This window comes from Rattus rattus, chromosome 5 (assembly GCF_011064425.1).
Source record: "Rattus rattus isolate New Zealand chromosome 5, Rrattus_CSIRO_v1, whole genome shotgun sequence".
NCBI classification, from domain to species: domain Eukaryota; kingdom Metazoa; phylum Chordata; class Mammalia; order Rodentia; family Muridae; genus Rattus; species Rattus rattus.
In genome coordinates this window covers 112,502,095-112,522,828 of record NC_046158.1, presented here as the reverse complement: position 1 = coordinate 112,522,828, position 20,734 = coordinate 112,502,095, and the positions used below count along the sequence as shown (strand labels likewise).

The 20,734-nt window shown below is 44.6% G+C and overlaps 1 protein-coding gene across 2 annotated transcripts; it reads left to right on the top strand.

Annotated features, from left to right (window-relative positions):
- The first annotated feature begins 33 nt into the window (after positions 1-33).
- Trmt6 (tRNA methyltransferase 6) lies at positions 34-11,764 on the top strand. 2 transcript variants are annotated; one of them, XM_032904272.1, is made up of 11 exons: positions 34-280; positions 3,821-3,948; positions 4,886-4,995; positions 5,468-5,559; positions 5,687-5,770; positions 6,022-6,146; positions 6,803-7,152; positions 7,524-7,609; positions 8,746-8,848; positions 8,948-9,034; positions 10,287-11,764. In XM_032904272.1, exons 1-11 carry the CDS (start codon positions 150-152, stop codon positions 10,476-10,478), a joined length of 1,488 nt encoding a protein of 495 aa, XP_032760163.1. In that variant the 5' UTR covers positions 34-149; the 3' UTR covers positions 10,479-11,764. The 2 variants fall into 2 exon arrangements, with proteins under 2 accessions (XP_032760163.1, XP_032760165.1); XM_032904274.1 differs by lacking the exons at positions 34-280; positions 3,821-3,948; positions 4,886-4,995 and having other exon boundaries at positions 5,506-5,559; positions 5,687-5,889.
- The last annotated feature ends 8,970 nt before the right edge of the window (positions 11,765-20,734 follow it).

Below are 20,734 nucleotides of genomic sequence, written 5' to 3'. Positions count from 1 at the left end.
TCCCGGAAGCCGTCCCGAGGTCGGAACCGGAAAGCGGAAGCGGCGTGCAGCACGTGGAGGCGGTTCCGGAGGAGGCGCAGGTCCCTCCTGGTTGTGCCGGGCTCCTAGCGGCTGGAGCAAGAACGGAGGTTGAAGACTGCCTGGCGTCCATGGAGTTGTCAGCAGCGGAGCAGCCGAGCCCACAGCCCCCGCATCTCAGGGACCACTGCATCCATGATGGCGACTTCGTGGTACTGAAACGAGAAGATGTGTTCAAAGCAGTGCAAGTCCAGCGGAGAAAGTGAGTCTGGTTGCTGGCCTTGGGCAGCGCGCACCACCACCCAGCTAATCACTCCCTCCGGTGTCCCATTCTTGGCTCTTTGAATCCCGCTCCCCAGCCTTTATTGCTACCACTCAGGTCTTCCTATCACAGAGGCCTTCCCGCTGGGATCCTTTCGCATCCTTGATTGACTACGGGATCTCCTTTGCACCGTTCTCATCCTACGGCACTCACTTCTACTTTTCATTCCCCAACTTTCTACCCTCTGCACCAGATTCTCTTCCCAAGAATTCCATTCTTGATACTCCCACCTTGGAGGGTGCTTTCCCGAAGGTTCTTGGGAGTCCTCACTATTCTTTCAGAACTTATCCAACCTTTCACATTCAGATCTCTTCATTATGTCTGACTCCTCCCAGCTCCCCATTTTCCCCATAAATTCAACTTCCTCCGTAAGAGAGAAAGGAAATGAGAGAGAAAGATTTCTTACACCTAGTCTGGCTTGCAGGTAGGCAATCTTCTGTCTACTGTAAGAAAAGAAAACTTTCTACAGTGTGCACGGCCACCGGGAGCCCAGAGTACATATCTGTGCTTGCTGATGGTCAGCTGAAGCAAACACTCTGCCTCCCAAGTCACCGGTGAGATTACAGGTCTGCGACACAACCCCCAGCTTGCTTCATGTCCTGATACAGCTATTTGAATGTCCTTCTTATAACGTGCTTTATTAGATGATCCTTTTTATTACCAATGAGACATATTTTGTTATTTGGTTTGTTTGACTGCACAGAGAAATCCTGATTCACAAAAAACAAAAAAACTAATATTGTTTTAAATTGTGTGCATGCATGCATAAGTACATGAATTCCGGTGCCCTCAGAGGCCAAATGCTTTGAATTTCCTGGAATTAGAGTTAAAACCAATTGGGGAACATACGACGTGGGTGCTGGGAACCAAAGTCAGATCCTCTGGAAGAGCAGTAAGTGCTCTCAAGTGCTGAATCATTTCTCCAGCTCCCTAAAAAGTACTCTTTAGAAGTTATTTGGAAGCTCTTTTTACTACTCCTGTTCTTAGGAAAGCCATGATAGTCATTTTTGTTTTATTTCGAAATGACCTGCTGTACCCAGCTGCATCCCAAGCCAGACTCTCTATCACCAAAGCAATTGTGGCTCTCTACAACTCTTACTCCCTCCCAGGAAACAGGCAGCCCATTATTTAACAGATTGCCTCCCACAGTTTCCTGCCTGAGCTGGGCAGTCAGTTTGAGTGCATCCCCCCTACACACACACACACACACACACACACACACACCTCTGCACATAAGATAGGCTGGCAGAGGCATAGGTCAACCCAGCTTCAGTGTCTCATTAGCACCAGCACACTTAAGGGAAGAGGATAGGGGGTACAAATAGTTGTTAGTTACTGGGAAATCCAGCAAAGAGTAAGAATTGGGAGGCAGGAGCATCTCCAGAGGACGTGAAACTTCATTCCTGTGGTTCAAGTGACATTTGGTGAATGAGGGGAGATGCTTCAGAGGGTAAAGCTCTTACTCACGTAAGCATGAGGTGTGGTAGTATATATCTGTAATCCCAGCATTTCCACAGCAAGATGGAGGTAGACACAGGAAACTCTAGAAGTTAGAGGCCGCTAGCCTGACATGCAACAGCGAACAACAGAGACCTTGTCTCAAAGAAAGATGGAGGTCAAGAACCAGTACCTGAATTCATCCTACTTCCATATGCACACTGAGGTATCCAAATACACGTACACGTCCATCACACACACACAGGATAAAAGTAGTTGTGATTTTTTTTAAGGGATATGATATACAAAGATACGGCGGGATATAGAACTAAAAGGGAAAGATGAGAAGAAGAGAAGAGTGAGGCGGGGCACGGAGAACTCACCAGGACAGGACAGGACAGGTCCTAGAATTCTGTACATGTAGGCTGGGTTCTGAAGCTTCCCTAGGTACAAAGCTTTGTGTCACCATGCTGTGTAGTATAGAAAATACCTGCAGACCTGTATGAATTCTGTAGCTTTAGCTCCTCACAGAAACATGTATACAGCTGTCATTGTGTGTTATGTGACATACTTTTTCTCCAGAGTCGCTACACACACATACGTTCACCTCAAAAATGGAACCTACAGCAGACCAAAGTAATGACGGCAGCACTGTGCAGTTTGGTGAACCAATGAGGTTTTCATTGGAGTTACTAACAGAAGTATGGTACGGGGCTATTTATAGGTAGCTGCATCACTAGAAAGCCCATTCAACATGGGTAACTACTCCCAGAAACCTACAACCCCGAAACTGTCTAGTAGCTCCTGAGCTGAACTTCTCTCAGCAGCCTGACTGATCACTGTCATTTCTACACACACACACACACACACACACACACACACACACACACACACACAGCAACTGTTTATTCATTTTTATTTTCGTTAGATAGGGGACCCTCAAGAATCTTCTAGGTTTTTGTTCTCTGTGACCCTTTGCTTGTCCCCTGAGGCTGGTGAGTGTCTTCTTCCTTGCTAGAGGAAATATTTCAATTTGAAGGGAATGTTGTAATTCAGAGTAGCATCCTACAACACTAAGGCCAATCTGGCCTGCAGTTTGGCATCTTTCCACCTCTGCCTCATGCATGTTGGGAGTAGTGTGAACCCCACACCAGGTAACTGACTCTTGACCAGTATGTTTCCCTGGGCCTCAGAGCTCTGTCCTGGGTGCCTGAGGTTTGCTGTGAGAATGAAAGGGTGCACATTACTGACATCCGTTGTTAGGCTGCAGGTGCTAGCTTGCTTTCTGTGAAAGGAAAGGGTTTCTGTCCTGTGCTTCTTCAAAGTGGCTATAAGGGACAGATCTCAGATAGGAAACCTAATACCCAGCCCTTGCCAGCACTTCCTTTTTTTTTTTTTTTTTTTTTTTTGGTTCTTTTTTTTTTTCGGAGCTGGGGGACCGAACCCAGGACCTTAGCTTCCTAGGCAAGCGCTCTACCACTGAGCTAAATCCCCAACCCCATACCCCCAGCACTTCCTTAGTCCTATGTCCATTTCCAATGTGTAGATTGCCAGTAATGTTTACTCTAACACAGGCTGTTTGGATTTGCTCTTTCCTGATAAAATAGCCAATTGGACAGAGACCAGGGAGTTTTAAAAATTGTTGTCATCTCAGTGATTATTTTGTTGGGGATTTTGTAGTGGGAGTTGCATGGGCATCGTGATTCATACTTATGGCCTGGGCATCTTGTCAATCATACCTGTGTTGGGATCTGAGAATCTGTGAATTTAAGCATCCTGAGTAACAGTGTAAAATGCAGTCAGACCTGTGTCCCACAAAAGGCTTGTCTTTTTTCTTCTAAAAGTCAGTGCTTTCCTAGCTTCTTTCTTGGTATTTATATCTGTCCCCAACCTGCTTCTCTGGTTAATTTGTCAGTTTGTACTTACAGAAGTAATGCTGTTAACTGTTTATCATGAGAGCTTTTGAAATAAACTAAAATTAGAACACTTTTTGTAGCAGGACTGCAAAAGAAATCAATTGATTGGTTGCCTTTTCTTCCTCAGAAAAGTAACTTTTGAAAAACAGTGGTTCTACCTGGATAATGCCATTGGCCATAGTTACGGGTCAACGTTTGAAGTGAGCAGTGGAGGAAGCCTTCAGCTCAGGAAGAAGCTGGAAGAGCCCACGTCAGGTATACCACTGGAATGGATGAGGTGCTCTCTAGTTAGCTTGGCAGACTTCCGTTTAATTTGGATACCTCCAGGAAACTTAGCTAAAATTAGGGGTGGTCCTAAGAAGCTAAGGCCCGACCTGAGGGGCTGATGGGCTGGGTAGGAACTCAGGGAGAGAAGATTACAGTGCAGGCGTGTAAGTACATGAGGCACCAGTTCATCTGCAGCACTCCAAAAACTGGACAGGTCCCTGAAGTACTCGAGAGATGATGCAGGGGACTCAGAATTCAGGTTAATTATGTATCGACTTTGAGGCCAGCCTGTACTATATGAGACCTTATCTCAAAAAGAATCTTTCATGATGCTAGAGAGCCATAAGTACTGTTGTTCTTTTAGAAGATCCAGGTTCAGTTCTGAACACCCACAGGGTGGCTCACAACCATCTATAACTTTGGTTCCAGGGATCTGATGCCTTTTCTGAGGTCAGGCACCAGGCATGCATCTGGTACACATACATGCGTACAGGCAAAACACTCAAACAAATGAAAGTAAATATTCCATTTTTTTTCTTTTCGAGAAAGGATCTCTACATAGCCCTGAACTCCCAGTGTATACCAAGCTGACCTCTAACTCACAGAGATCCTACTGTTGAGATTAAAAGTCTGTGCTACTGTGTCTAGCTCTTTAAAGGAAATTTTTTTTTTCAAGGAAACATTGCAAAGTAATTTCAAATCAAGGCAAGCAAGATGGTTCAGTGAGTAAAGGGACCTGTTACCAATCTGACAACCTGAGTTCATTTTGATCCCTGAGACGTGGTGGAAGAGAAGAACCATGTCCTCTGACCTTACATGTACCAAGCCATGTACGAGCCCTTAAACATACACAAATGCATTTAAACTGTAATCTTTAATAATAATTTTATACCAAAAATTATCATAGAGCAATTTCTTTCCTTAGAGACCAAAGAAGCGGGCACTGATAATCGAAATATAGTTGATGATGGAAAGTCCCAGAAACTTACTCAAGATGATATAAAGGCTCTGAAAGACAAGGGCATTAAAGGAGAGGTAAAAACGGATTCTTTCCCTTCGTTTGTGTGTAACAAATTCGTCTATAATGTCGATGTTGAGGTAAAATAAAATGTCAGTTCAAATGTGTGTGCTGTCGAACACACTGAATTTTGTTTCTTGGAACAAGAATAATAGCCTGAGTGGCCACACTAAGTACTAGTGGAAGAGAAGCAAACAGCTCCTGATTGTTTGATTTTCTGATCTTCATATGCAGTTTCCCTTTCTTGGCAGTCTCTTCCCTGAGCTTGGTTTAAAGAATGTTCGTGAGCAAGGCCCTGGGTTTCATGCACAACAGCAGGGGGCAGTCTGAATGGAGGTGTAATATCTTTGTTCTAAATCCTAAGTAGAGAGTAGAAATGCAGAGTTGATCACTCGGACTTCTGTGGAAGAGGGACTGAGATCAGACCTTTGGCTGAATGCTGGGGTAAGAAGTAAGCTCCAGGAAATCTGCTTGCCCCTTTTCTTCCAGGAAATAGTTCAGCAGCTAATTGAAAATAGTACAACATTTCGAGACAAGACAGAATTTGCTCAAGATAAATATATTAAAAAGAAGAAGAAAAAGTAAGTCACGTTGCTTGAAACGGTTGAAAATTGTACTTATTTTCTATTTACTAAGTAAATATTACTAAAAGTGAGATGTTTTAAAGCTCTTTGTTTCATATTGCTATTCTGCTCTTAATTCCCCTAGATATGAAGCCATCATTACTATTTTGAAGCCATCTACCCGTATTCTTTCAATTATGTATTATGCAAGAGAACCTGGAAAAATTAAGTACGCTTTGTTTCCTTTCAAAATATAATTGGGGGAAATATGTCTTTAAGAGAGTCATGATTTTAAGTAAAATGAAAAGCTTGCTCACCTGCATAAAGTGTCCTCCTTCCTCATAAATTGTAAGTCCTTTTACTGTCGCCTCAGGCAAACATAATCTTATCAACATAATTCTTACAAAACAACTCGAAAAGCTGTTAATAATGTCAGGCTTCTCTTAGCTAAAAGTGAGCAAATCTTCCTTTTTTTCTTAGCCACATGAGATATGATACACTAGCCCAGATGTTGACGTTGGGAAATATCCGTGCTGGCAATAAAATGATTGTCATGGAAACGTGTTCAGGCTTGGTGCTAGGTGCCATGATGGAACGAATGGGAGGTAAGACGACATTTTCAAATGCAGTAAGCTACCTCGATGTTAGGATAGAAGTCCAAGAATTGGAAGTTAGAGAACCAGATTAAGTTTCTTTAAGAATAAGGAAGTGACCTCAATAGATAACCTCTATGGCTCCTGTCCCAGAACTTTCCTGTGTGGTCCGTTTCTCCACACTGAGGCTGTGTTGGTGTTCCGTGATGTTGGCCTTTTTCTGGTTAGGTATCTCTGGGGAAGATTCTGGTACTACAGTTGGCTAATGGTTTTAGTTAACCACTGTGTTGTCAGGAACTAAGGGGATGAATGGGGAGGCTTCTCAGGAGGAATTCTCTCTTGGAATTCACAGGCTGATAAGAGCTCCCATCCACCCTATCTGGGGATAAACAAGGAAAAAGCAAATAGGCCCAAATCATGTGACCTCCAAACAAGATCACTGGGTCTTCCATGGTGTCCAGAGGAGATAAGCTTCTTTAAGACTCTGCTCTGGAAATATATTCTCTCTGTAGGGAATGGGATATCCTTCAACCTCAGTGACCACCCTCCCACCATGGGCTTTAGTGTTCTCCACCCTTTAGACATGGGAGAAGAATCATATGAGGACTTAAGCTTCAAAGTCTAGATTCCCTCCACGGTACAGATGTTTGTTTGTTTTGTCTGTTCAGGCTTTGGCTCCATTATTCAGCTGTACCCTGGAGATGGACCTGTTCGGGCAGCAACAGCTTGTTTTGGATTTCCCAAATCTTTCCTCAGTGGTCTTCATGAATTTCCCCTCAACAAAGTAAAAAGTCTCCTCAATGGAACATTTTCTGCTGAAATGCTATCCTCAGAGCCTAAAGACAGCACTCCAGTTAAAGAAAGTAATGGTGAGCTTGAGAAAGAGATTGCTGAGCAAGCGGATAAGGACAGCATTGCAGACGGCCCAGAGAGCAACGCAGAACAGAGTCCAGTGGACATTGTTGCTGGGGACCCAGAGAGTAAGGAGCCTAAAGAAAAAGGAAGCAGAAGAGATTATGTAAGCATGTCGAGAGTCATTATTCTTATAATGCTTCAGAGCCTCAAGAGTTTTAAGTTGTGAGCTCTGGGTTGACTTTGAGACCTTAGGTTCCCAGATGCTAACTTTCAGAAACACTTGGGGAAATGGGTGTGTTTGTACATGGCCGTGCGACTTAGAGCTCTGGGTGACTCTAGTGGCTGCTTCAGCAGTGTTCCAGTAGCATGAGGGTTGCCATTTGAGAACAAGCTTCCTCGTGTATCCTCACCTTCCATATAGACCAGCCCCTCCTGTTGTCTGCTGAACACCACTGCTCCGCTCTGATAGATCAGGGCATTTTTGTAAATCTGGTTCAGTGCCATCAGTACATTGGTTTCTTGCTGTTGTTAAAGATTCAGGAAAAACAGAGGAGACAAGAAGAGCAGAGGAAAAGACATATGGAGGCTGCTGCTCTGCTGGGAGAAAGAAATGCAGATGGGTATGTTGCTAAAAGGCTGCAGGGCGACTGTTGGTGCAGCTGCGGTCTGCTCTGAATGCAGCAGCACTTCCCACTGTCTGCCCTGAGCCTTGTGGGATGAGAACACCCGGAGCTGTTCAACCCATTTTGGGGAGGGGGGGTGGGGGAGGGGTTGTTCTGTTTTAAGAAAGGTTGAATCTTGGCAAGAAAGATGGTTTAGCGTTTTAGAGCACACACTGCTCTTGCAAAGGATCAGTGTTATGCTCCCAGCACCCTGCCCAGTGACTCATAACCACCTGAAATTCCAGTTTTGGGGAGAGCCAACACCTGTGGCCTCCTTAGAAACCTGCACACTCTTCCTACACATCCCTACATGCAGGCATACACATTCATAACTTTAAAAGATAGTTAATACATCAACGCTTTTATTTTAAGACTAGTAAAAGTAAGCATTTGGTTGGTTTTAAAGAAAGTCCAGGCCTGGCAGAGAGAGGAGTTGAAGAAATCTCAGCCTTCGGTAATGACTGTCAGATAGGACTGTATCGTCCTGCTAGGTGCAGGGGTCAGGAGGGCCATTAAAATGGCTACAACACTGGCCAACAAAGAGCTAATGAAAACCTCTGTCAGAGGCTAGAGAGGTAACTGAGTGGTTAAAAGTGCTTGGTGCTTTTACAGAGAAGTGCTGTTTACCCAGATCACAGCTCGCAACTGTCTATGACTCTAGTTTCAGGGGATCTCACAGACAGACAGACAGACAGACACACACACACAGATGATGATGATGGTGATGATGATGATGATGCTTCCAGATGATCTAAAAAAAAAAGTAGAAGAATATCCTACATAGAGTTGTCAGGCAGCACAAACAGTTATAACCCTGTTTTTTTTAGAAATAAATAGCTCATGATTTCATTCTGCTTTGAATTTCTAGAATGTTGTGTAGTGCCCTGTACTCACACTGGCCTACTACTCACTGTGTGGTTTTGGCCGACCTGGAACTCAAGGCAATCCTCCTGTCTGAGCCTGAGTATTGCTAGGGTTTTAGCTATGTACAACAATGCCTAAATCACATGATTTAAAATGTGATCATTTTATATACATTTAAAACCCATGTTCCTCTCAGAGGGTATAGAATGATTTCTCTGTTTTCCTTGCAGTTTGATTGTGGCCAGTCGTTTCCACCCCACACCCCTGCTGCTGTCTTTGCTGGACTTCGTAGCCCCGTCAAGGCCGTTTGTGGTCTATTGTCAGTATAAAGAGGTAATGCTGAGGTGAAGTGGGCAGAGCTCGTCCATGTAGATTTTGGTCTTCGTACTGTAGCTTAGGGTCTATCTAACAAGACTCTGTGTCTGCCCTTAGCCTTTGTTGGAATGCTACACAAAACTTCGGGAGAGGGGAGGAGTCATTAACCTGAGACTGTCTGAAACCTGGCTCAGAAATTACCAGGTAAGCATTCTCACTGCCAGACCCTGGAGTTGGTCTGGGGCTGCTGGCTTCTTGCAGCAGTGCCGTGCGTTGTTAATAGAGCCACTGTTTTACCGTGTGTTGTTAATAGAGCCACTGTTTTACTGTGGCAGTGGTGGAAGTGTCCGGCTGTCACTCAGAAAAAATAGCCTAGCTACCTGGCCTCCTGGCCCGCTTTTCATATCAGAGTGCACGTTCTGTAAATCTAGTCCTGAGGTATTTAAAATGCAAATAACTAGTTGTACTAGCCTCAAGACCTTGCCTTCTGTACAGGTGGCCACTGAAAAGGAAGTGACCCTGTCCTCTGCTGTCACATCATCCTAGCCAGTTTAAGGATTTACTGGTGGGGTGTGTGCTATTCCAAAACACACAGACAGAGGTGCATTCACGCCCATTCTCTCCTCACCTCCCCTCCCTCTGGCAGGGTTAGATATCAGAGCCCAGATCCCAGGTATGCTGGGCTAGTACTCTGCCACTAAGCCACCTCCTCAGATCTGTGCCAGTTCATTGGAGCAAAGGGGCCTTTAAAATAGAGAGGAAATGGGATTAGCTAGGTGCATGCTGGCAAAAGAGAACAGCCTACAGCAGTACTTGGAGAAATTCTCGTGAGTGCAGACCGCTCCACTGTCAGCTCCTGCTCAGTTTGATTGCCCTCCATGTGATCCCTGCAGCAGTTCCCGACGTCATAGCAACTGGAGAGGCTTTGCTGCCTGAGTGCTTCACTGCCTTCCTTTGAGATCGGAGGGGTCGCTTCTGGGTTACCTCATGCCCCACCCTGCTGCTCGAAGTCTCTTCCTACCACAGTAGTCCAACATAGCACGACCTTTTTATGTGGCAAAGGTGACAAGAGAGAAGAGCCCTTGCTGGGATTAACAGAGCAAGGAAGTAGCTATCTAGTGTTGCTTCTCTGTATACCCCAACCCATTGTTGGCCATTTAAGCTTCCTGAAATCAGAAGGAAGACATCAGTGCATAGGCCAGAGTGCTACAGAAACCATTCACACTCCCCTCTCGCACAAACTAGCATTCAGTGAAACGGAGCTTCATATGTTTTATTTAAAATGAATAAATCCCCTTGTTCTTTCTGTATCCAATGAAGAAGTGATCTTCTCAAAACTTAGTCATTTTAAGTCATGAAAGAGATTTGTCGTTTAAATTCTGATTTTTTTCTTAGGTTGTTGACATAGTTTGCTAGAATGCAGAAATACATTGTCTGTTTTTTCTGTCTTGGTTAGGTTCTGCCAGATCGGAGTCATCCCAAATTGTTGATGAGTGGAGGTGGAGGGTACCTTCTGTCAGGCTTCACTGTTGTCTCGGACAGCCATCGAGTAGGCCCCAGTCTCAAGTCCTGTGCGAGCGCTTTAGACTCACCCAAGACTGAGGAGCCAGCAGCCAAGAAACAGAAATGCATGGAATCTGCCTCTTAGCTCTTAGGAGATCAGTGTTTGCTCCAAGGCCTTCTGCTGCTGGTAATTAAACTTTAAGTGTCACCACTAAACTTTTTCCCTGTCCTAAGAGTATGTGTGCACCTGTTCCTGGGAAGACATAAGCCTTTTGTTTGCCTCTGATGCAGGAGGATTAGTCAGGGCTGCAACTCTGATGGGCAGTAATGGATTGATACAGCAGTTGTGTATCACAGCAGACTCAGTACTTAAAGTATCTGCAAATACCTTGGAAATGTCAACACCGTGAAAATGTGGATGTGTAAGTCTTTGTTTATATTGTAAGCAAAGATGAATACCGTGGACTAGCTAAAACATGGTAAACAACGAAAGGGAATTTCCTCTCATCCCTTTCTTCCACCTGAGCAGTACGGATGTGTGAGCCTATGAGATTTACAGTACCAAAAATGTCTACCCTGTGCCCTGCAATGGAAGAAGCTTTTATAGACACTAGATTTTGTTATTTTAATAGTTGAGGCCTGAGGAAGATCCAGGTATTTCTTTTCCTGCCTCTCCCCTTTTCGGTGCATAGAAAGGTTTGGTGGGTGCTCCTTTGCTGTGAAAGCTTCTCCTTTGTTCTGGAGGAAGTGATTAAAATGTCTGTGCTCTATTAAACAATTGATTGTCCCTCTCCAGACACAGACACAGAAACGTGTGTCAGTATTGGTATATATGGTATATATACATATACACAGATGTATCTGTGTGTCAGCATGGCTGGAATGTGCTGTCTGTGGTGGACAGGGGGAGTGCATACACGTTTATTCGAGCTGTGGTAAAGACTTGTGCAGGACAGAGCAGATCTCGGTGTGTTGCTGTCATTCCTTGTCAAGTGTATTTCAAGTGCCTTCTGGGGTTTCTCGCCCTGGTCTGTAAACATCTGCTGGTGTGAGGTGGGTGTCTGGGGATGAGGTGGGTGTCTGGGGATTTCGCGCCCTGGTCTGGCATAAGGTAGGTGTCCTTTATCTCCTCTGAGGGAAGTATGGTCGGATGCCTTTACCATCTCCATTGTAAGAAATAGGAAATGTGTAGAGTTATGAAGACTTGTCCCCTTGAGAGTCTCAAGTCTTGTTCACTAGGACATGCACAGTGTTTCTGTCACCATAGAATCCTGGCCAGCGTGGAGCATCTTGAAAGAAAAAAAAAAATTGCTCTCCTAATAGCTTGTGCTGTTTGGATAAGGCTGCAGTAAAAACTTTGGTTTTTAATTCCTTTTTCTCTAAACAATTGCTTTTAAAGAATAAAATTTTCCTCCTCTGAGCCATAAGTCATTAATGATATGATGCTGTATTTATTACATGAGCTGATGGGGACACATCTCTGGTAGAGAGCACACTGGAGTGCACATGCCAGTCACACTGAGGAAGAATGTAAGATTGGACAGATGAGACTGTCCAGTAGGGCTGGCCACTGTTAATGATCTCCACTGGTGTCCAGGACTCCTTCCAGTCTCTGAATCACTTAGTCTGCCCTCCAGGGTTGGGGTCTAAGGTCTGAGCTACTGGCAGAACACTAGCAAATCACTCAAAAAAGAAAAGAGAGAGGAGGGGATTGGAGGGAGTGAGCTGGGGTTGAGTCATAGGGTGAACGCATGAAAATAGGAGGGAGTTTGCGTGTTATTGAAAGTATTGGTTGTGAGAACTGCAACAACGCAAATGCTAGAGGCGCCATCCTAAACATCTAAGGTCTGCAGCGTTCGGGCCCTTCACTGGATGCATGGTGTGCAGTGCCAGGAAGGAGAGTGGACCTAACATCTGGATAATACTCACTTTTACTTAAAGGAAATAAAAGATGGCATGGGCCAGCCGAATGGCTTAATGGGTGAAGGTGCTTGCTGCCTAAGCCTGTGATTTGAGTTCTCCAGAACCCAGATTGAGTGGAAGGACAAAACCACTCCACAAAGCCATCCTTTGAGCACACATTGTGGCCCCTGTGTGCTCACACCCACACATCATACACAAGTTAGTTTTTCTTAAATTACAAATTTTACTTGGACTCAACTATGAGCACAGGTCAGATTGTAAGCCTGGACAGCTACTTAACAAGGAACAAACTTAGCTGTCCTGTTAGCATTTATAAGGAACCCACAGCTTTTCGAGCCTTTGACTGTGTTTCATTGGAATAAATATTTTAACCAAATCTGAGGTTTTCAAGTGGGGGTTTTATAGAGCTACACCAGCTCCAGAGTTCACAGCTCAATGTTCTCATCTGTGTACTTCAAGCAGTTTCCAAACATTATATTGTGTGTGTATCTAGTGTGTCGGTGATGGCACATACATGTCCTGGCGTACATGTAAAGGTTAAAGGACAGCTCCCAAGAGAGTTCTTCCTCTGTGTGGAGCAGGTCTTATGCAGCAAGTAATCACAGTAAGTACTAGGGTGATGGCTCAGTGGATAAAATGATTGCACCAATGGATGACACTTGAAGTTCCAGAACTAATGTAACGCCAAACACAGTAATCCCAGTGTTCCAGTAGTAAAGTGGGAGTCAGAGACAGGAATCCTTCAGAAGCTCAACTATCCTGGAGTACACAGTGGCAAACAACCTAGAGATCCTGTCTCAAAAGTGAAGGAGCAGCATCTGAAGTGGTCCTCTGACTGTCATGTACATGTTGGCCATAGCACACGCACACCCACATTCACATCATACACACAGCAACGACTTTTGAAAATCACCGTTACATTGCTGTGATAAAATACCACCCCCAAAGCAAGCTGTGGAGGAAGGGGTTTCTTCAGCTTAGCTTCCACAGTGCTAATCATTGAAGTAAGTCAGGACAGGAGCTCTGAACACAAAAACCTGGAGGCAGGAGCTGATGGAGAGGCCATAGACGGGTACTGCTTACTGCTTTGTGTCTCATGGCTTGGTCAGCTCGCTTATAGAACCCAGGACCAGCACCCATAATGGACTGGGCTCTTCCCCCACCAATCGCTAATTAAGAAAGTGCCCTACAGGCTTGTATGCATTCATCTGTGTACTTGTCCTAAGTCACCTGGTTTATTATAGATTACTGTGGTGCAGCCAGTCATTGAATGGTCATCTTTGAATAAACTCAGAATTAATAGACATGCAGTCACATTGTCTAGGTCTCCAATATATCTCCTGATCCTTCGACTCTGGAAAGGCTATCTGTTGGTGGTGGTGTAATTTGTTTCTTTGGTGTATTGATTACTAATACTGCTGAGACAAAATACCTTAACCCTTAAGGGTTTGTTTTGGCTTGTAGTTTAAGGGACAGGCAAATATGGCACGAAGACAGTAGACACGAGCGTGAGGTTACTGGTCCAGCCGCTACTAAAGAAGGCAGCAGCAAATGCTGTCGCTTTCTTTTTACCAAAAGGATCCAGCCCTGGGGATGTTGCCACCCATATTTAGGGTGGGTCTTCCTACCTCTAGATAACCTCTCACAGCAGACTCACCCAGAGGCTTGTCTCTAGTTATTGTAGATCCCCTGTTGTTGACAGTGTCCATACCAAGTCTACCTGCCGCACCTGAATTTTAGCACTTTTTGTTTGGTAGGAATTTTCTGTTGTGAGTGCTTTGCCATTGTTTGCTTGCTTGCTCGATTGTTTGCTTTCATGGGGGGTTGTTTGTTTTTTGATACAGATCTCACTATGTTGCTCCAGTTGGCCTGGAACTTACTATGTAGACCAGGCTGGCCTTGAACTCATAGAGATCTACCTGCCTCTGACTTCCAAGTCCTGAATTAAAGGAGAGCACTACTATGCTCAGCAAACAGAGTGCTTTCTACAATGTGTGTGTGTGTGTGTGTGTGTGTGTGTGTGTGTGTGTGTGTGTGTGTGTGTGTGTGTGTGTACTGGGCACATATAATCAGAGGATAGTTCTAGGAAGTTGGTTCTCTCATGTTACCTACTGGGATCTTGGGATCAAACTCAGATTATCATCTCTGTTTGCTGAGCCATCTCACTGGGCCTCCAACTTGTCACTTTTAAGCTACAACCTTGTCCCCATGGGCTCTTGGCCATCTCATAATATAAAACTACATTCGGTTCAACTTCAAAAGTCTTTCACATTTCCAGAACTTTAATTTTACATTACTTATTGCATGTGTGTGTGCATGTTTCTGTACAGGCGTCAGTGTTGCTGTCCATGTGAATGTAGAGGACAGTTTGCAGGAGTCGGTTCTCTCCTTCCACCATGCAAATTGTGAGAATTGAACTCAGGTCATCAGGCTTGAGAACAAGAACCTTTACCTACTGAACCTTCTTTCTAGCTCTCCAACACTGTTTCAAAGTCCACATCTCAACTGAGACTAAACTATGAGCTCCTATGAAACTAGTGCATATGCCTTCAACCCCAGCACTCCAAGTCAAAGGCAGGCAAATCTGAGTTCTGGTCTATATTGTGAGTTTCAGGTTCAGGTTAGCCTGTCTCCAAAAAAGGGAAGGAGGGAGGGAGGGAGGGGGAGGGAGGAGGAGGAGGGAGGAAGGAAAGAAAGAAAGAAAGAAAGAAAGAAAGAAAGAAAGAAAGAAAGAAAGAAAGAAAGAAAGAAAGAAAGAAAAGCAATTTGGAGAAGTGGCTCAGTGGTTAAGAGCACTGATTGCTCTTCCAGAGGTCCTGAGTTCAATTCCCTGCAACCACATGGTGGCTCACAGCCATCTGTAATAGGATCGGATACCCTCTTCTGGTGTCTGAAGACACTACAATATACTCATATAAACAAAATAAATCTTTTTTTTTTTTAAAGAATAAAATCTCTAAAACAAGATTCATATTTTTAATACAATGACACAGAGTAAAATATCCCTATTACAAAAGAGACCACACTGAGCAAACACCAATTCTAGGCTACAAAGGACTTAGGTACACACGCACACACACACACACACACACACACACACACACACACTCTGCCTGGAGCACACACAGTCTCTCGAGCCAACTCTACTCCGTGTATACAGCTTTGCTCCCCAAATGTCACACAATGTCCCATGGTTCTGGCATCTTTATCATCCTAGAGACGCCACTAAATCTTGGGTTTGATCGTCACAGTTTCACACAGCGCCCTCTTCTCTCTCTGCTGGTGCTCTAACTGCCATACATTACCTGGCCTCAGCAGCTCTCTAAAACAGGAGAAAGACATCGTGATCTCTTCAGTCTCACATCTTTGTTCCTGCAAAACCAGTTCCATGGGTAATGTTGCCCATTCTGCTGTCAACGTGGGATGGAGCCTGGCTGCATGGTGACAGGCACAGCAACCTGAGTAGCTAACCCTGGGAAGATGCTCTTCCAGGAAGTCGCTGTTCTGGAGCAGAGAATCCCCTCAGCATCCTAGGTTCAGGCTCTCTCCTTTCATATAAATTTACATTTTCAAAATATGGAGCTTCCAGGAGGTGGGGTCTTGCCCTCATGGCAGCATCCAATTGCCCCAGTATCAAAGAGATTCCTCTTTACCAGGTAGGTTCACTTTTTTAAGTACTTGCCTTGGGTGCAGCTGTGAACTTGTTCCAGCTGTTTTCCTTGACAAATTGGGCATATTTTGTATCTTTCTGCTCCACCCCTTGTTCTTTTTCACTGTAGAGCCAGAAAATAGTAGTAACTAATAACAACGTCACGACAAGAATAACCTGTCTTGGAACATCTTCCATCAAAGAAGTCAACTCATTTTGTTTTAATTCAGTCTTATGCAAATTCTCAGGATACAACCAGGTCCTGTGCCAGAATATTACACAGATGGCCTCTAGCCCAATTCCTGGTTTCCCTGTTCCCCTCTGAAATCCCATAAGCTAAACCTCCACTTTCCATGTTTCTTGCCATAGTCTTGAATCCCATTCTCCCACTAGAATGCTTCATTCAGCTCCGCTGAGAAATTTGCACTGATTAAGAAGAGGCCAGCATCTTCTGGGAATGTTTCCTTAGGTCAGCACATGGAAGCTGTGGTCCATCAAGGGTCAAGTCTGCACCTTATGCTGACAGTCAAACTTGGTAAGGTGTAGAAGCCAGCCAGGTGGTGCTGGTTTTGAAGGCCTGCAGGGGTCATGGAGACAAAAGCTTGGCACTGTATGGCAAGGCACAAGTGGCAGGAGAGGCCACTGGTGAAAGTGCAGTCAGAGTCCTAGGACTGAAGTGGTCATGAGAGAAGTTGCAGCTTGGCACCCTGTGATGTAGCCAGAGTCCTTGAAGAGAGCCCAGAAGAGGGTATTGGTAAAGGTGCAGCCAGTTGCAAAGACCCCAGCATTTTGGAGATGCCAGCACCATGGGACAACCACTAAGGACCGCAGCCTGGACCTAAGAGACAAGTTGTGTGTGCTAACAACGGCAGAACTGGAGAAATGGAACCAAGAAGATTGTTAGTGAATTCCAGGTGTCCAACACTGAGCTCTTTACACTATTGGAGTTTGGATTTGCTTAGATTTGGTTGTGACTGCCCTGACTGTCCTCTCTTAAAATAGGGAAAAGCCCTAACTGTCCTCCCTTAAATATTTAACGTTTTTGTTTTACAAGAGTCCACGGTTAAAGAGAGACTTTAGAGTTCTAAAGAGACGTCAGAGTTTTAGAGAGCCTTTGGATGTTTTAGGAGACTGAACTTTTAAGGCATTTGAATTTTAAATGCTCTGGGTCTTTCCAATGTTGGAATGTTTTATATTGCAATGTTGATATTAACAGGGGATGTTGGAGAGTCCCTGGATGGTAAACTAGAAGCTGTAAACTGAAATAAACCCTTCCCTCCCCACGTTGCTTTTGGTGATGGTGTTTTATCATAATAGAAACCCTAACTAAGGCAGAGGGTAAAGTGGTTTCTGAGTCCTTTTCTCTCCCCCGTGAGTGACACAAGTAAGACATGCTTATATATAATATGAAAGCCCACAAGTCTAATGTGGACCACCCCTTGCTTTTCATATGGTGATATGATGCACATTAGCATACCTGGTCCTCAGTTAGTGATACTAGTCGGGAAGGGTCGGGAAGTGTAGCCTTGCTGGAGGAAGTGTGTCACTGGGGGTGGCTTTGAGGTTTAAAAGCCTTCAGGCATCCCCAGCTTGCCCTCACTGTTTGCTGTTTGTGGTTTTAGCTCCACTCTCCCACGCTCCCTCACTGTGATGGTGATAGGCTTTTGTACCAAACCACAAACCCAAATAACCTTACCTTCTGTCCTAGTTAGCGTTATCATTGCTGTGACAAAACACCATGATCAAAAAGCAAATTAGGGAGAAGGTTTATTCCACGTGCACTTCCACACTGCTGTACATCCCTGGAGGAAGTCAGGACAAGAACTCAAATCAGGGCACAATCCTGGAGGCAGGAGACCATGGAGGAATGCTGCCTACTGGCTTGCTCGCCTGGCTTGCTCAGCCTGATTTCTTATAGAACCCAAGGCCACTCACTAGCCCAGAGATGGTACCACCGCAATGCACTGGGCTCTCCCCATTGATCACTAATGAGAAAATGCCTTACAGCCAGATCTTATGGAGGCATTTCCTCAACTGAGGCTTCTTCCTCTCTAGTAACTATAGCTTGTGTCAAGTTGAGACACAAAACTAGCCAGTACACCTTCTATAAGTTACCTTGACCATGGTGTTTTTTCATAGCAATAAAAAAGTAACTAATGCAGCCTGCAAGCTAAAAATGGCTCTTATGTTTATAAATGGTTAGAAGGAGAAGGTAAAACACACACACACACACACACACCTAATTACCCCCCAAAAAGAACCTATGACAAACAAAAGTAACAATAATGTCATTGGTGACAGTATTTTTTTAAGCTCTCTTGTAACCTATAGGACCACTGTCATATACATGGTCTGTGTTGATAACAATATTGTTAAGCACCTAAGAGCTGTATATGTTCATGGTAGAAACAAATAATCTTGAAAGAGCATGTGAATGGGACCTAACTGGGAAATGCAGTTAAGTTTAGGTGAGGTCCTTAGGGCAAACTCACACCCACAGTTGGATACAGGTATTGGCTAGTAAGGCTATCACCCAGGACACCACCATGTAACGCCTCTTCTTCTAAGCCTTGTGGAACATGTCTGTAATTCAGGTATTCTGGAAGCTATGGCAGGAGGATAGTGAATTTAAAGCCAGTCTTGGGGGCTGGAGAGGTGGCTCAGAAGTTAAGAGCACTGACTGCTCTTCTAGAGGTCTTGAGTTCAAATCCCAGCAACCACATGGTCGCTCACAACCATCTGTAATGGATCCCATGCACCCTTCTGGTGTGTCTGAAGGCAGCTGCAGTGTACTCACATAAATAAAAATAAATAAATCTTGGGGGGAAAAAACAGTCTGAGCTACACAGTAAGACTATTTCAAAAAGGGGCAGACAGGCTCAGCAGTTAAAAACACACACTGTCCTTCCAGAGGATCCAAGTTCAATTCCAGCATCCATTTAGTGCTGCTCATGACCACCTGTAACGCCAGCTCCACCTCTTCAGCCTCCTGAGGCACCTGCATTTATGTATGCTCATATATACAAACATGCTCAAAGACACAGATATACATAATGAAAAATAAAATAAGTGTTCCTTTAAAGGAAAGAGAAAGAGAGACAGACAGACAGAATATGGTCACATCATAGTCGGCCAAAGGAAGGAATGCTGTCCCTGAGCCAGCTTTTTTCTTTGGTCACAATTTATCTCATGTGAGTCCCTATCCCCAGCCTGTCAGGGACCATGCCACTTAAATTAAGGATAGGTTTATTTTTCCCTCTCAGCTAATCCTCTGAAAACATTAACAGATTGCCCAGAGATATGCCAGAAACTCCTAGTGTGGTGGTTTGAATATGCTTGGTCCAGGGAGTGGCACTGTTAGGAGGTGTGGCCTTTTTGGAAGAAGTGCATCAGTATGGGGTTGGGCCTAGAGACCTTCCTACTGCCTTGAAGATAGTCGTCTGCTCCTGGTTCCTATGGACGAAGATGTAGAACTCTCAGCTCCTTTAGCACCCTGCCTGCCTGGATGCTGCCATGCTCCCCCCTTGATGATAATGGACTGAACCTCTGAACCTATAAGCCATCCCCAAAGAGTTGCCTTGACCATGGTGTCTTTTCACAGCAATGAAACCTTCACCCAGTCATATCAAAACCAGTCAGTAGACAACAAGGACCAAGCAGCTCAGCCTGTGTGGTCAGCATCTCCCAGGGACTTACACTGGGATGTATAAGGCATGTCTGATCTATAACAAATTACTTTTAATAGCATGAGCCTTGACCGTGGATCGTTTCTTAGGTTACGAGCCACTAGAAGCAGATTCTAGCATTAGAATGTGAGGATGTATAGTTATATGGGACTACGTCCACACTTACCAGTAAAGCACTTACTAAAGTGGGAAAGGCAGCCAACAAAGGGTGCATTATCGAGCACTGAATGCTGGGACATTCCGGAAGGCAGTATAGAATGTGCCACAGAATGACATACTCAGAGGAGGTGAGAGCTGACCTGTCTTATTATGCTTTGAATTGTTTGCATGGAAAAAGATACACTGATGTCTGAACCCCCCAGGACCTCCAAGTGGGATGTTATTTGGATAGAGGGTTATTGTGGATGCAATTGGTTAAGATGAGGTCATACTGGAGTCAGAGAGACCTTCAGTACATGATGACTGCTGTCCTTCACGTCAATAGTGCTGTGTTGGGAGATAGAAAGTTGCAAGGAAAGGGTGACATGTGGAGGAAGAGCAGCAGTTTGGTGTGATCCTGTCATTACCCACTGTTACCTATACCACAACCAAGAATTGTCAGGGGCCACCAGAGCTAAAAAGGCAGGAAGGAGCCTACTCTGCAGACACTCTGCAGAAGCCTGACCCTGCCAACACTGTGATTTAGGACTCATGACTTGCAGGACAGCGGGGAAAGAAAGGTGGCCTTCAGTACTCATGAGGAGTGTGCATGTTCCATTAGCCCTTTCATGCAGCTAGTCCTGATCCCACATCCAGGAAGCAAGACCCCAGAAAAGAGACAGGAAGAGGCCCTCTAGAAACGTGAGCCTGTGTTTAGAACCATTTGCACAGCACCAGCTGACTTGGTCCCCGTGCAATAAAATTTCGGTTTGCTCAGTGTTAATTTGGAAAGAATCTGGATAAATTAGTACATCATTTCTCAACTTAGCAAAGCAGGAGATCCTCTGGCCTTCCTGTGTTAATAAAGATCACCTATGACCCTCAGACATTTTTACCACCTTCCAGAAAACAGATTTATACCTGAACAGAAAGCAGTAAAAATAACCCGTTGGAAGCTGCTACTGGTCAGAAACGAGATGATCGGTAATTGAGGAAGAAGGGGAT

Coding starts and splice junctions, on each gene's coding strand:
- Trmt6 (XM_032904272.1), top strand. CDS start 150: ATGGAGTTGTCAGCAGCGGAGCAGCCGAGCCCACAGCCCCCGCATCTC. Junction 6,147..6,802: donor CATGATGGAACGAATGGGAG/GTAAGACGACAT, acceptor TTGTCTGTTCAG/GCTTTGGCTCCATTATTCAG. Junction 7,153..7,523: donor AAGGAAGCAGAAGAGATTAT/GTAAGCATGTCG, acceptor CTGTTGTTAAAG/ATTCAGGAAAAACAGAGGAG.